The sequence below is a fragment of the Heliconius melpomene genome, chromosome 8 (assembly GCF_056956725.1).
Source record: "Heliconius melpomene rosina isolate 202511_hmr_F chromosome 8, ASM5695672v1, whole genome shotgun sequence".
In the NCBI taxonomy this organism is placed as follows: domain Eukaryota; kingdom Metazoa; phylum Arthropoda; class Insecta; order Lepidoptera; family Nymphalidae; genus Heliconius; species Heliconius melpomene.
The window spans coordinates 5,697,514-5,712,282 of record NC_140396.1 but is presented as its reverse complement, the minus strand read 5'-3'; the positions used below and the strand labels follow the sequence as shown (position 1 = coordinate 5,712,282).

At 29.7% G+C, this 14,769-nt stretch overlaps 3 protein-coding genes across 4 annotated transcripts; 1 reads left to right on the top strand and 2 right to left on the bottom strand.

Annotated features, from left to right (window-relative positions):
• Nucleotides 1–990: 990 nt before the first annotated feature.
• CIA30 (complex I intermediate-associated protein 30) lies at nt 991–7,510 on the bottom strand. The gene is made up of 5 exons (XM_085189195.1): nt 7,108–7,510; nt 2,681–2,898; nt 2,064–2,249; nt 1,192–1,336; nt 991–1,120 (listed from the first exon to the last, which is right to left on the bottom strand). Exons 1-5 carry the CDS (start codon nt 7,391–7,393, stop codon nt 1,041–1,043), a joined length of 915 nt encoding a protein of 304 aa, XP_085045321.1. The 5' UTR covers nt 7,394–7,510; the 3' UTR covers nt 991–1,040.
• On the bottom strand, nt 4,061–5,652 carry LOC146536831 (uncharacterized). Its single transcript, XM_085189191.1, has one exon. It carries the CDS (start codon nt 5,507–5,509, stop codon nt 4,070–4,072), a length of 1,440 nt encoding a protein of 479 aa, XP_085045317.1. The 5' UTR covers nt 5,510–5,652; the 3' UTR covers nt 4,061–4,069.
• A 262-nt stretch (nt 7,511–7,772) lies between the features above and the next one.
• Gnpnat (glucosamine 6-phosphate N-acetyltransferase) lies at nt 7,773–14,769 on the top strand. Of its 2 annotated transcripts, XM_085189197.1 has the most exons (7): nt 7,773–8,300; nt 8,540–8,756; nt 10,641–10,768; nt 11,290–11,351; nt 11,685–11,825; nt 13,043–13,099; nt 14,598–14,769. In XM_085189197.1, the coding sequence occupies exons 1-6, from the start codon at nt 8,274–8,276 to the stop codon at nt 13,059–13,061; spliced, it is 594 nt and encodes a 197-aa protein (XP_085045323.1). In that variant the 5' UTR covers nt 7,773–8,273; the 3' UTR covers nt 13,062–13,099; nt 14,598–14,769. The 2 variants fall into 2 exon arrangements, with proteins under 2 accessions (XP_085045323.1, XP_085045322.1); XM_085189196.1 differs by lacking the exon at nt 14,598–14,769 and having other exon boundaries at nt 7,794–8,300; nt 13,043–13,185.

The window sequence follows — 14,769 nt, the reverse complement described above, 5'->3', positions numbered from 1 at the left end:
GACAATTAAGTAAAATAATATTACGGAGTTACAAATCGTATATAAGTAGAAAATGGTCATGGTATACCGTATAACTTCACAAAGTTAGTGAGATATAGTAGTCTTCATCATATTATAACCATCACACAAATGACACCCAGATACAAGAATAAGAAAAGCACTTTAGCACAGAAACTACAAGAACATTTTTCCTGGGGCTGGCTTCGTATTTTTAAGATAGATTTAGTATTCTAAGGTTAAGATACAGTCAATCTCTTGAATTAGTTTCGATAATTTTTAATTTTAATTAATAAAAATGTTAATTTTAAACGAAACGAAAAAAAACGACAAGAAACTTAAGATTAAGCACAAGGAAAACACAAACATTGATAAAGATAATGTTACTTTTGCACCATTAACATCAAACGTGCTATTGCCGTCTGAAATTGAAAAAAAATATGATGTTAGATCTACAATAGATACTAGTAAAATTATTATAAAAGGCGATGACGATGGGGAGAAAGGGGATTAGACTCAAGTTTTACAATCTGTTTGTTTGCTTAAAATACATTTTCGCTCTTTTTTAATTTACCTGATAGTTTCCTATAAAACATATTTTTAAGTGGTTTTTGATGCTGATTAAAAATATATTGTATACAAATCCCAAAAGCTCTAGACTGATTCTTTATCTATTTTTTATAAGTAATATAAGACAAAACAGCAGAATAATTATTTTATTACATCTATGCGTGAAGAGTATTATGAGAACACTAATAAAACAAAAACACCTTTGTGTGCTTGTTGCACCCTTGTATGTCCCTTCAATTTTAAGAGTGTAAAATATCGCTCGTATCTATCAAAGTAAATCTGTATTGAATAATTGAATGTAATCACTTTATTTTTCATTATCTTGCTTCAGTAATAAATTGGATACAAAATTAACCTTTAGTTTTTGATAACATTGTAATCAAATTTGTGAAATATAAAATAAAAGGGAACAATAAAAAACCGTTTTAATATTTTATATATAGTAATATTTTATACTTAAGTATTTACAGTTTTCACACTCCTACAATATATCTGTCGGTTTTATACATTTCATAAGCGAATTCTTCGTTGTGTGTCGGATCGAACTCTAAGCCTGAAAAAATAAATTATTTTTATAACACCAATGTACAATTACACGTATCTTTAAATAGCAAGCATATTTACCAATATATTCAACTTCCAGATTGAATACTCCATTTATTTTGTCACCACAGGATATGCCAAAATGTGTAATTCTGTCCAATCGCATACGTGTCTGTTTATCTTGAATTCTGCCTTTTGACCCCAAAATGAATTTTGAAAATGGAATCTGAAAATGACACATGTACTTATCCCATATCAAGCTCTCAAACACGTTTGTTAAGTTTTAAAAGGTTTCTCTTAGCTCGTTTAGTATATAAGATGTAATTCATACGATAAGGTCAATAACCGGCATTTTTGTGCTCACTCGGGATAAAATTCTAGGTCCAAATATACCACCAGGCACCAAACTACATATCAATATAAATTGAAAGTAACTTGGAAATATAACAAAGAATTTTATCCCAAATAACACAGATCTCGGCACCCACACATATCTCCCATTTTTATAGTCGGTGAAGTCGAGAATAACTCATTAATTAACATTTAACTTGGTTCTCATCTCACATTAATGGTTTTGACGAGATACAAGTATCAGATGTAAACTTGGTGTCTTGGCGTGCTAGCTGCTAAGGCTCCTTCATTTAGGAATTTAATTTATCAGGATGGCACGGCAACATCATCAATGAAAAAGCTATTACCTATATATGTCGTATTTTTAACGAAAATACGTTTAGAGCGACCGCAATTTATTTTAATTTAACAAATATAGCATATCAACTGTTCTCGCGGCCATTTCAAATGTATGGTGGAAACATATATTTTTTTCTGCTTAATATTGCTTTTTGTTGAGAAAAATATACTTGTAAAGTATTAGACTTTTCTAAAAACTGTCAAAATGCCAATGCAAGGGGACTTTTTCCGAAATTCGACCTCTAAATTAAATCATTATTTACCTTTGCAATTTGCCAATAAGGTCCTCCTCTAGTAAACAAAACATAATGATAAATATCATTCCACGTAATATCGTAGTAGCCCTCACATGAAATATTCAATAAATACGATCTTCCATCTCCTCTGATTTTCAAGACGAGCGTGTTGTATAGGTTCCAATCAAATGTACTTTCACGTTTAAAAGATTTCTGAAACGTAACACTTTAAGTAATCTGTATTTTTTTATCTTCACGCTGTATTCCTCACATAGCAGGGTAGCCACACCTAGGAACCTAGTATACGGCAATGTTTTAATGGGAATGGAGTATCTTACACTATTCGCATTGCGTGTTGAGATGCAGTACTCAACGCCGCGCTTTGCCTCGACACCAGAGCGGAGAAATGGAAATATAAATGTAAATAAATATTTCACTTCCTCGAGTGCAAACCCACAACCGTCGCGTTACAGTCACACCCTTGAGCCGCTGCGCCACGACTGCCTCAATGAATTACTTAGTAGTCGAAATATGTTTTTTAACCGGACGTTTCGATACTTCAGGCACACGTACACGATTGATGATACACACCATCCCATCAAATTATACGTGATAAAAAATAAAATAGTTAAATTAACACTTACTCTTATTCGCTTTGATCGTATTGCACAATAACCTGCCTTTTTTATTCGACCATCCTTCGGTACCCTTGTATCCAGGTAGCCATGAAATAACCCACGTCCAGCAGGGCTCATGTCGAAGCCGCAAGAACTGTACCCCTCATTGTGATCACTGTCGCATGTTGTTATAAATTTGTCCAAGACCTTTGGATCGTTGAAACACCACAGCAAATCTGTCTCACCTAAAATAAATGCCGTTAATGATTCCTTTACATTTTTTGGATATTTAAGTACGTATTTCGACAGTCTGAGTGTACACGAGATAGTTGCGGGGGCTCGAGGGGAATGAATACATTATACAATTAAATTATTCTCGTTTCACTTAAGAAGGCGAGTTAAGTACAGCCTCAAGTCGGCCATTCATAAACAACGTCTTGAATTCGGGTGGAAAACGGGACGTCGGGTTTTTTCCGCTTAGCCTGCTACTTACGAGTATGTGGCAAAACGTTTCAAACTTAGCATAATATATAAAAATAATATTTTAGCTTGTTAATTAGTATTATTTACGAAAATTAAAAGGGGTTGTTAGAAATTTGGCTTTTTTAAAAATATTGCATTAAAATTAAATTGATTTTAATGCAATAATTTAAAAATAAATAAAATTTAGTTTAAAATTTATGCGTGATATATATTTTGTACAAAATCATAAAATAAGCGTAGCTTGCGTAACGAATATTATTATTATCCTTCAACTGGGCTACTAATAAATGTGAATTAAAAAATACATCAAATAAGAAAATAAGGGATTATCATTAGTAAAGCTTGGTTTAATAATTATCATTATGGTTTAGTAATCAAAAATTATAAAAAAATATTGTTTCAAATGTTTATTTAATTTCAAATGCATATATGAATAATTATATATTAATATACTACACAAATAAAAAGCAAACAAGCAATTTAAAACAAACTTTACATATATTGTAAGTTATCAGTATGTCTCTCTAATAAATAAAACAAGTATTTACTTAAATATTTTTATTTCACAGATACTTCAAAATACAAATGTCTTTATTTAATTGCTAAGATATAATACTAAGTCCAAATGATTAAAAATTTGTCTTAATGAAAAACATGAGATTCAGCAAAGCAGACAATTTTTAAACCTAAAACTAATCTAAAAATTTTTAATTTTAAGACCTTAATAAGCACCACCACAAAAAGCCCGTCAAAATTCAGACAATGCCATAGAAAATCATAACAAATAAAAATTATAAAACTCCATCTCATTGTAATTTCAACAACAATGTGAGAAATCTTTCTTGTTATTTTTTTAGTTGCAAGTTGAAAATTAAATGAATAAACAAATTTAAAAAAGACATCAAATAAGTCAAGTTTTTAAAATTCAAATTGTCAGCGCACTTCATTAATTAGTTGATCACATATTCTAGTTAATTCCTCATTATCCCTTGTCTTTTGAGTCAATGATTCTTGAAGTGATGAGATTGTTATTTCATGTTTTTTAATTGCTGCATTCATTTTGGTTAATTCTAAATTATGAGTTTTTTTAATATTTTCAAGTGTCTCGTTAGCTTTGTCTAAATTTTCTGCAGTCACACGTTTTAGAGTGTTATATAATTCTTCATATTTCTTCATGCCCTCTTCATATTCATTTATTTTAAGATTAAATACTTTCTCTCTATTTTTAGTATCTAATAATAAGATTTTGCATTTTTCATACTTTGTCAAGAGATCATTGAAAGAAAACTCCATACTCGATAGGTGGTTCAATGCTTGGTCTCTTTCCTGTGTTAACTTGTCTAAAGTATCTTTTGTTTGTATTTTATCCTTTTGTTGCTCACCAATTAATGAAGAAATTGTTTTCTCATATTCTTCCATAACTATGCACATTTGTTTATTACTTAAAGTTTTGCCATTAACTTGTTCTACTAATTTACTTTCCTTGACCAACAATGCATCTCTTTCGTCAATTAGCATTTTGATTTTATTTTCCAATTCTTCTTTTGTTCTTGAAAAGTTATGTTCGATATCTTGCAAAGATGATTTCAATTCTCTATTTTCATGTCTCAATTGTAAGACTTCTTGATCTTGATTTTGTAAAATAACTCTCAAAGATTGTAAGCGATCCACTTCTGGTGCCCCATAATGTTTATGACGAGGACTTCTCGGCGCAGCTGTAGGAGTGTTTCCTGATATACTTATTAATCTATCAGTGGCTACATGGCTTGATGGTAAAATTGCAGAAACACTGCGAATAAGTGCTGGTGTAGATTTAGTGTCCATAGTATTGACCTTAAGGAGATCAACGCTTACAACAGGTGGCACTACTTGTGTTGGTTTTTCTTTTCCACATTTAGGAAAAACTGCACTTGCAGATAAAGAATGTTTGGGAGTAGTCATTATATTATCTGTTACAACTGAAGTGGCACTACTTGTATCATATCCCATGTCTTGGTCTGAAGATTGAAGTGTTAGTTCAGCAGAATCAGTTGTTTGTAACATTTGCTTGGCATAAAGAGGATCAAACTTAACAAAAAGACTTTCTTTGCCTCTATCTACAAGGTTATGTTGTTGATTAGATTCAGCACATTTTACCAAATAATCTAAACTATTTGCATCAATAAACATGTCGTCATACATAGGAACTTCCTGCATGGTAATATCGCAAACACTATCAAACTCATCGCCTGTTAATAGATCGCTGGTAACATCTGGTTGTTCGGAAAGTTCCGTAGACCTTTTTGGTGACAATGCCATGAGATCACCGACAGAAGATACAGGAGTTAAAAAACTTCCTTCAGAATTTATAGTACTCGATCTTGAAGACAGCATTTTGTCCGTATATTTAACACCTTCGTCCTTTGTGCAATCAAAAAGATATAAAACTGGGAAATATGTAGTATTATATTATTTAAAATACGTTTTTCATTATTGTAAAATGATCTACAGTTAGGCACCTGGATGCATTTGTTAACTATAACACTAAATAACTGTAACGCCCTATAAAAGAATACTTTGAAGAAATTTGCAGTCCGAATATATGTATACGCTTAAAGATTGCTTGTAGTCACGTAACGGATAAAGTTTTGAAAGCGACAGCCGGGGGCCGACAGCTAGGAATTTGACATTTACAATTACATGTCAAATTTAAAAATAAAGTTCTTAAGTTGCCAGGCGCGTACTAAACTACACGAATGCTATTAAATACTCAAAATATATAGTTTGTTTGTATACATTAAAAGTAATTATATTATTATTATTTACGTATTGCCTTATTAAACAAAATTATTTAATGATTAGCTAATGATAATATTATCAAAACATTATAACCTAACAAAATTATTATAATTTAAAATGTCTTGCAAAAGACACATTACTCACTAAATACGTAAATCGCGAAGTTTTACAATAAAAGATGAAGTCTTGAATAAATATTTTATATTAATTTGGGAAAATTTCGAGTTGAGCCTTTCAAATCTAATATAAAAGGCACCTATCATGGCATATAGAAAATAGTTGTTTTGTTTTGGCAATCACGTTATAGTTTTTTTTTCATGCTTTTATGCTAAAGATTATATTAAATTACATAATATTAAGAAAAAAATTAACAATTTTAATGGTTCTCATTGTATGTATATAATAGAGTACACAAGAAATATTCAATTATAAAATTAATTTTATTAACTCAATATTGTTTTTGATTAAATTTTATATAACTGTAAATTAATATTAATACAACATAATATGAATTCAAGCTAAGTTTAGGGATCAAAAAAAAAATCAGCTTCACACTGTATCCCTCATACATCAAGGTAGGCATAGGGAACCTAGTGTTAAGACATTGTGTTCCCCACTTTCTGCCGAATCCTGGTGGCATTGCATGTTGAGTGGCAGAACTCAATGCTGCATTTTGCCTCAAACCGAAGCGAAAAAATGGAAATATAAACATAAATAAATATTTCACTTAAGTTTAGACATCCTGCTTTAAAAAATATAAGTTTAAGTAAATATTTCATTTCCTAGAGTGGAGACCAAGCCCACAACCACTCACGTTTAGTCATATTTTTGACCCCTGTGCCACAACTGGCCTCTGACTGATCATAGTTTGTACTTTATATTAACTTAACTTGACTAATTGACAGTACTGTAATTGAATTAAAAGAAGCCAACAAAAGAAGTAATCATATAGTTATCAGATAAAGCATAGTTACCCTTTTTCAGACTATAATTGTAACACATGTTATTGTAATTGTGATAGTAATTTTCTCTCAACACCAGAGCAAAAAAGTGAAAATATGAAATATTTAATTTCTTGGAGTGGGAATCGAAATCCACAACATGTCACAAGCTTATGCCCCTGGGCCACTGCAGGCCAATATTTTTATTAAATGAAAGGAAAGGCCTTTTAATTTTTTCCAATTATTACTGACCTGGTCTGGCAATTAATAAAGGATCGGCTTTTAAAGTCTCCTTGGCTTCTTGAGTCCATAATTTTATTTCACCCTTAAGTTCTTGAAAGCCATATTTAATGTGTTGAATTGGAGAAACTTTTTCTTTTGTGTCATATCCACCTTTCCGCTCTCTTTCCCAAAAAAGATATCGTTGTGGTGATTTATTAGCTGGCGCTAAGATTTTTAAGAGTGTTTTATTATAAATTGCACACAATCGATACGTTTGTACTACGTCATGTACACTAATTTTTTTACACAGGGCCATTGTATTAAAAGTGTGTGTAAAATTTAATTCATTTTCATTAATTTATTTTTTAATTATAACCTTTTTTTATGTAGTTTATAACTTTACTTTATACTGTTGACATCTAGTTTTCAATTTTTCATGTCTAGTTGACGTTTATTATATTGGTATATAGGAATTTTCAGAAACGTCAGAATCAGCTGTTTTATGAATACTGGTTCAACTATAATACATACCCAACATTATTAATTAATTAGATGAGATATTAGTAATATAAATTAAACATTTCATTTCTATTTATATTTTTTTTTTTATTTCATTTTTCAAACCTAAACCCTTGGGTAATTTAAGCATGGTGTGTACCGGCTTTAACCTCTTGAAGTTCAATGTCAAATGTCAAATTTACATTATATATATACAATAATACATACATGATGTTTCACAGCTGATACCAATTAAAGATATTTCATATGATAATGAAATATCTAATATATTTATAATTATCATATATTGACTCTTTACGTATCCTCCACGTAACGATCTAATTGAGTTTTACCTTAAATAATTCAGAATTTATATATACACTTTATACATATTGCGTATGCGTGCGTGTATCTTGACAGTATCACAATTTACTTTCACTTTTCGTGTTAAGTTTGTGACCAATACGAATATTTCAAAGCGTAAAACTTTTCAAATATAACCAATCAGTTATTAATATTGGCTGTTGGCTGAAGTAAAATTAAACTAGATTCCATTTCCATTGACATTCTTAGAAGACCGGTGATAACTGCGCTTATGTCGCTCTTGCCACGACGACGTTGACTTAGTTGGAATATTTTTAACGAAACATGTGTTAGTAATTGTGTCATTTCAGTGATAACTCAATTAACTAACAAAAATGGGTATGGAAAAACATGGTATCGAGGTAAGGCATTCATTAATTAATTTCATAAAGTTTTCTTATTTAAAACAATATTTTATTACAATGTTGCTCTGACTGTTGGAACAAAATTCAAAAGGGTATTTTTGAACATATTTAATATGGATTCAAATTTCACTTGCTTGCTTTATTCAATAAAAAAATATTTATTTAGTTGAATTATAGAGTTCAATTTTGCCAAAAATAAAAATATAATTACTACAAGATATTTCTTTTTATTATAGGATGGCTATTCAGAATATTTATACTGTCCAGAAATTCTTTTAAAGTTAGACTTCAGCAGGAGTCCAGCTAAGTTTAACCCTCCCATAAGTGCTGCACAGCCAGGTGAAGATTGGATGGTTGTAAGACCGTTACAAAGGGCTGATTATGATAAAGGGTTTCTCCAGTTACTAAGCCAACTTACAAGTACGGGAAATATTACTAGAAAACAGTTTGATGGTATGTTATAATTTTTTTAATTAAGATTGAAAATAATTATTCATTATCAATGATTGGTGGATTATGTGCTTGATATAATAAAAACAAAACTCATTAATGATGTTTAAAATAATTAAATTAGAATATTTTGATTTAAATATAGAATACCCTCATTTTTAAAAAATCATTAACTTTAGTTAAAGATTTGTCATAAAAAAAGTTACATGTCATCATGTATTAGAATACCCTCATTTAATCTCCTCTTTTGTTATTTAATAGAGTATATTGTAGGTAGAATAAAAAAATACAATCAATTTTATTATACTAAAAACAACATGATATTGAACAATGGTTACTTCATGTCCAGCAAAATAAAAATAATGTCTTATAAACAATGTTTAAAAAATTACTGTTCCACAAAAGAATGTAAAGGTCATTAAAGACGTTTGATTTGTATGGCCTTTTAAAACCAGTATGGGCGTACTATAGTGACATTTACAACTTGTTCTTCCTGCTCATTAACAATGCAATAAAATTAGTTTTTTTTGTTATAAAACCTGTTTGTAGATATTTATATTTAGTTTTTTTTAAGATTAATAAGTAAAATTGAGACCATTGTGGTCTAGTGGAACAGTGTCTGATTATAAAATGTAATATTTGTGAGTTCAAATCCTATTCATGGGTATGAATTATTTTCATATTTACATTTTGCTAAGATCAACTGCAGAAGCACCAGGTTCCTGATTGTGTAAGGAACATTCTGAAGTAAACTTCACAATCTGGTCTGGAATTAAGGTGGAAAGCATAGAATAGAGTGTGTTGTCACTAGGTTCTCTCTACATGTGTGAAGCTGAAAAATAAACAGTTTTGCTTTTAAAATGTTTTTAATGGATGATATAATATGATAAAAGTACAAATATAATAGTGTATATTAAAAGAAATCTGACATACTTTGAGTGAAAGGCAAAATTAATTGCAAAATGTTTGTTGCATACGCAATAAGTCAGTATGATAATTTAAAAATAGGCAAGTCTTAGGAATTACATTTTAATTACAAAAAAATTGCAATATTCCAAGGTTATTTTGTAAGCAATAATAAAATTTTTAATAGATTATGATATGAAAATGTATATCATTCTTTTATTTGCATTTGAAATATGTGCCTAAGTCAAACAAAAAATAATACTTTTTCTAGTCTATTATGCTGCATGTGCCATAAGATTGATTATATAATTTATACATTAAATCATTTTTCATAATTTTGAGAAAGTGCAAGCATTACGCGACTGCTTTCGAGGATGAAAGCGGCGGAAAGGGCGCCCCCCGGGGTACTCGAGCCTATGAAAAGTTAAATTATTTTAATTTTACATTTTCTCGAAAAGTATACGTCCAATTTATATGCTATAAAAGACAAAGCTTATCTTCATAAAATCTCCTTGATGATGGAATAATTTTTTGTCGCGCGGCTAAAGTAATACGATGTTATTATTATTATTAATTATTATTATTTCATTATTTAAGGCTAACTAAGAATTAAACCGAATTAAGAATTAACCGTTGCAACCGCAACTGCACCTGAAGAATGTCGCTTTCATACAAAAAAAACAAAAAGAAAATGCGACCAGTAGTTCCAGAGATCTTGGCGTGTAAACAAACAAACAAACTTCAGCTCGTTTATATTAGTATAAATTTTCATTTCCCTGTTCTGGTTAGAATGCCGCCTCACTCACTCACTCACTCACTCACTCACTCACTCACTCTCAGTACCACACTTACTCAAAACGCAATGTCTTGAAAATTGGACGGAGCGTGGGGACCGAAATGTCTTAACACTAAGTTCCCTCTGCCTACCCTGCTGAAGCTAAAGAAATATTACGAATATTAATAATATATGTTTACTTCTAGAGAGATTTACTCAAATGAAGAGTGCTGGAGGTTACTACGTGACTGTGATCGAAGACAAACGCATATCGAAAATTATTGGTGCTGCAACGCTTACCATAGAACAGAAATTCATCCACAACTGCTCGGTCGTAAGTTTTAAAGTTATTTTACTTATTTTATTATCTAATTATAAGCTATGTTAGTTCTGCTTCTGTGGTCAAATGAAGATAAATAAGAGTTGCGTATGACAGCGAGTGCCTTTGCAATAAAGTCCATTTGAAAAAAAAAAGACTGAGTGCCTAAGTTAATAAAACTATCAACGTGATGTAATATAGCACATTTGGTGTAAGAATGAAATATTTTCTTTTTTTAAGATATTACATGAGAGGCAATCAAAATTTTTTAATAGTCTTTCCTCAAACATTGATTATTTAACTTTAAAAAAACTGTAATTATTGTTGAGTTTGAATTTAGAATGGTTTATGAGGTTTTAGTGTGAGCTAGAATTAATAATATGTCATACATATTTTATATCTTGTTACATATTAGCATTTTCTGGACAAAAAAACTTAAAACGTACAGGTTTGATATATGTGGAACTAAATAAAAATATATTAAGTTTAATAATTATTTTTTAGTTATTTATGTTTTATGTTTAATTTTGTTTTAGAGAGGTCGTCTTGAAGATGTAGTAGTAAACGACACGTACCGAGGAAAACAACTAGGGAAATTGTAAGTTGTTTAGTATTTTATTAGCATGCTTTTTTCTACATAAATTAAAGTATTCGTTTTATTATTTAATTATAATTTGGTTCAAAATAATTGATAAAATACAATAAAAGAATTTTACAAAAAGTGGTTTTTAAAAATTATTAAAAAAATAATTGGTTATACCCTTATTATTTTTTTATCCATGTTTATATATCGCTCAAAACTTTGAAAATAAAAAGTGTTTTGACATGTGATGTACGTTTATAAAAAATATTGTATGAATTGGTAAAAAATGTTATATTTATTGGTCCAAAATATAGTGTGTGTTAGTGAGAAAGTGCAATTTTATTATAGAATCGTCGTAACAGTCTCGTTATTGGCTCAAGAGCTCGGCTGCTACAAAATGTCGCTGGACTGCAAAGATAAACTTATTAAGTTCTACGAAACTTTGGGATACAAACTCGAGCCGGGCAACTCTAACGCTATGAACATGAGGTATTTAGAAAATAAATGTTGTTTTCATTTATTCTATTTGTTTTATGATATTTTGTTTCCCTAATTGTATTTAATGCTTATACAATACAAATTCCATTTTTACATAATTTTATTATCTTCATCATAGATATTATAGATAAGGATAATAATTTTCCTGAGTATAATAAAAGATCTCATGACTTTGAACTTGTCTTTGACTTCAAGAAATTTTATAACATCTGCATTTATTGTATCCAAAACGTATGAATCGACAGAGTGCGAATGCAGTAAAATTATTCTATGTAGTCCCCAGTCGTGTCTTCACTAGGGATAAGGGTCCCAGCCCGATGGACGGTCGTAAGCCTAAGTTCATGTCTCGCAGAAGACCGCCTTCAACATCCTCTCAAGCAGCCATGTAGTGCTTGTAAATTTTTCAGGGACAGAGTACCCTCTTTCTTCGAATCCCCGCTGTAAAAGCCAATAGGGCTAATAGCATAGAAAAAAAAGTAATAAATAAGATTCTCTTTCACTTTATTGCTTATTTGTTCGCTAAGTGATAAAACTAAAATAATAATGTTATATTGATTATTTGAATGGGACTGATAAGAAGATATTGGTAAAGATAACTTTAAGTGTTCGAGTGTGTAGATAGCGACAAAATACTTGATATACGAGATTTGCTTAATAGATCTTTATTGTGAAATTGTGTTGTAGACATGTCGAGTGGTCTACGCTCACCCCAAAAATTTTTGTATAAATAAAAACAAAAAAATATTTTTTTATTTGAATTTTTTTATATAAATTTCCAAATGAAAAAACAACTGTTTACATATTATATTATTTAATAATGAACCATTTAAACCACTGAATGCCAGGAATATTTACCAAGAAATATATCTAGGTCTTAGTGTAGAGTTCCATAACTGATTATGAGATTTATACATAACAAGTAAAAAGAGAGGCAATAAAAAGAATATTCTAATTCTATGAGTAAACCAAGCTATTGTAAACAAGACTTTTAATGGACAAAACTGATCTTTCTCATGCCCATCCCAACTAGTATCCATAGTTTCCATACTATTTTTTAAGACATCAGTTTTGCCTGTATATAAGTTTTAAATTTTATCTTTCTCAAGCCAGTATCAAACGGAGACATTTTTTAATGATAACTTGATGTTGTACAAATATATAAAAATTAAAAACGGATTGTTTGTATTTATATAATAATAATATTCCAGATTCGAAGAGCCATCTTGACAATTAGCCGCTGGGGCATCCGACCTGCGCTCCAAACTGTAAGTAGGCACCGCCACCGAGCTGACCTCGCAACGAAATATCGAATATTGTTAAAACTGTTTTGAAATAAACGAATTAATCAATATTTATTGTTGTTTCTAACATTGGTTTATGAATATGTGATAATAATATGAATGAGTCTTGCAAGCAAATATCATTGGTTGAAATTACATTTTTTTAAATGTTTGTCAATTTTAAAAAGTAATTATATAAGTATATTAAAATCATTTTCATCGATAATTCAATATAATAGAGGTCACTGCTTGGCTTGTGTTCTTACAGTAGCAGGGTCAATACTTCTATCCATCAATAATTTTATTTTACATATTAATAAAAAGAAAAAGCTTTTTATTTAATTGTTTAAAACCATTTTAAAATGTAAAATTCTCATATTGATGGGGTGTTGAATTGATTTCAGGGTGTCTTAGCACGTGAATGTGTTTAGTTAATAAGGTTCCCTCAGTGTACGTTGTTTTTTCCTTACTTTGTTTATCATTTCGCTATTTGTGATTTTATGTTATTTTTGTTTTTTTTTTCATTATTATTTTATTAAACATTTGTCAATAACATTAAAGCTTGCTGTTTTTATACTTAATAGTCTGTAAGTTGCCATTTGTATTTACTAACCTGATGCTTATTAAATATTTTTTGCATACATTTTTTGTTTCATTTGATTCTCTATTTTCGTAGAATTATTTTGAAAGCTTTTTTATGTGCATTTTTTTAAAATTATTCCTTATTTCTTTTGCTCAACAAAAGAAATACCATGTTTGGTGCATGTTAAAATGTGTAATTTAATAATTATCATTGCATATACATTTAATATTAGATGTCACCAGCCATATTACAGATTTTATTATAAAATGTAAATGTTTAAGTTTAGTAGATGTTAGCTTTATTGTGTAGTTCAGTATAGTGCATTCAGGTAATACCGAATGACGAGTGTTTCTACATTTTATAATTAAAAAAACTAAAATATTTCTCTATTTATATATAATTAATGTAATTTTAAATAATTTTGATTAATATTATTTGAATAAACTATTGCAACGAAAGGATCAACATCTCATTCTGCTAAATATAAATATTTATTTCAAACAGTAAAAATTTGCAGTTTACCTACTCTGTTTCAGTATTACGCGACGGAAGTGCTTTTGTTTTTATACTTCTAATAAGGTATCTTTATCCACCAAACATGAAACGTAGATGTAGCAGAATTTCGTGATTTGGCAAACTTAACTTATTAGGACACCTTAGGCGAAATACTGATCGGTCTGGTAAATACATGTACCTAACACAACTACATCAGTGTTTACAATTTGTAAATTTATAGTGAAGGATTAATTTATTTAATATACTTATATCATTGAAATGTCATCAGAATTCGGCTGAAAGTGGGGAACGGAGTGTATTAACACTTTGTCCACCCTGCTGTGTGCAGAATACAGCATGAAGCTGATTGATTAAAAATATATAAGATCTATATTTTTTTTACAGATCTAACGAAGGAGCAATAGAAGTCTAATCTTCGTAGTCGTATCTATTAATATGAAAATATTTACTGTGCGATGGAGTGACACTTTATCTACTTATATAAAGTATTTAACTATTTTGTATAAGTTAATCTACAATATTATTGCGGTTAATAAAATAACCTTTAAACTACTGA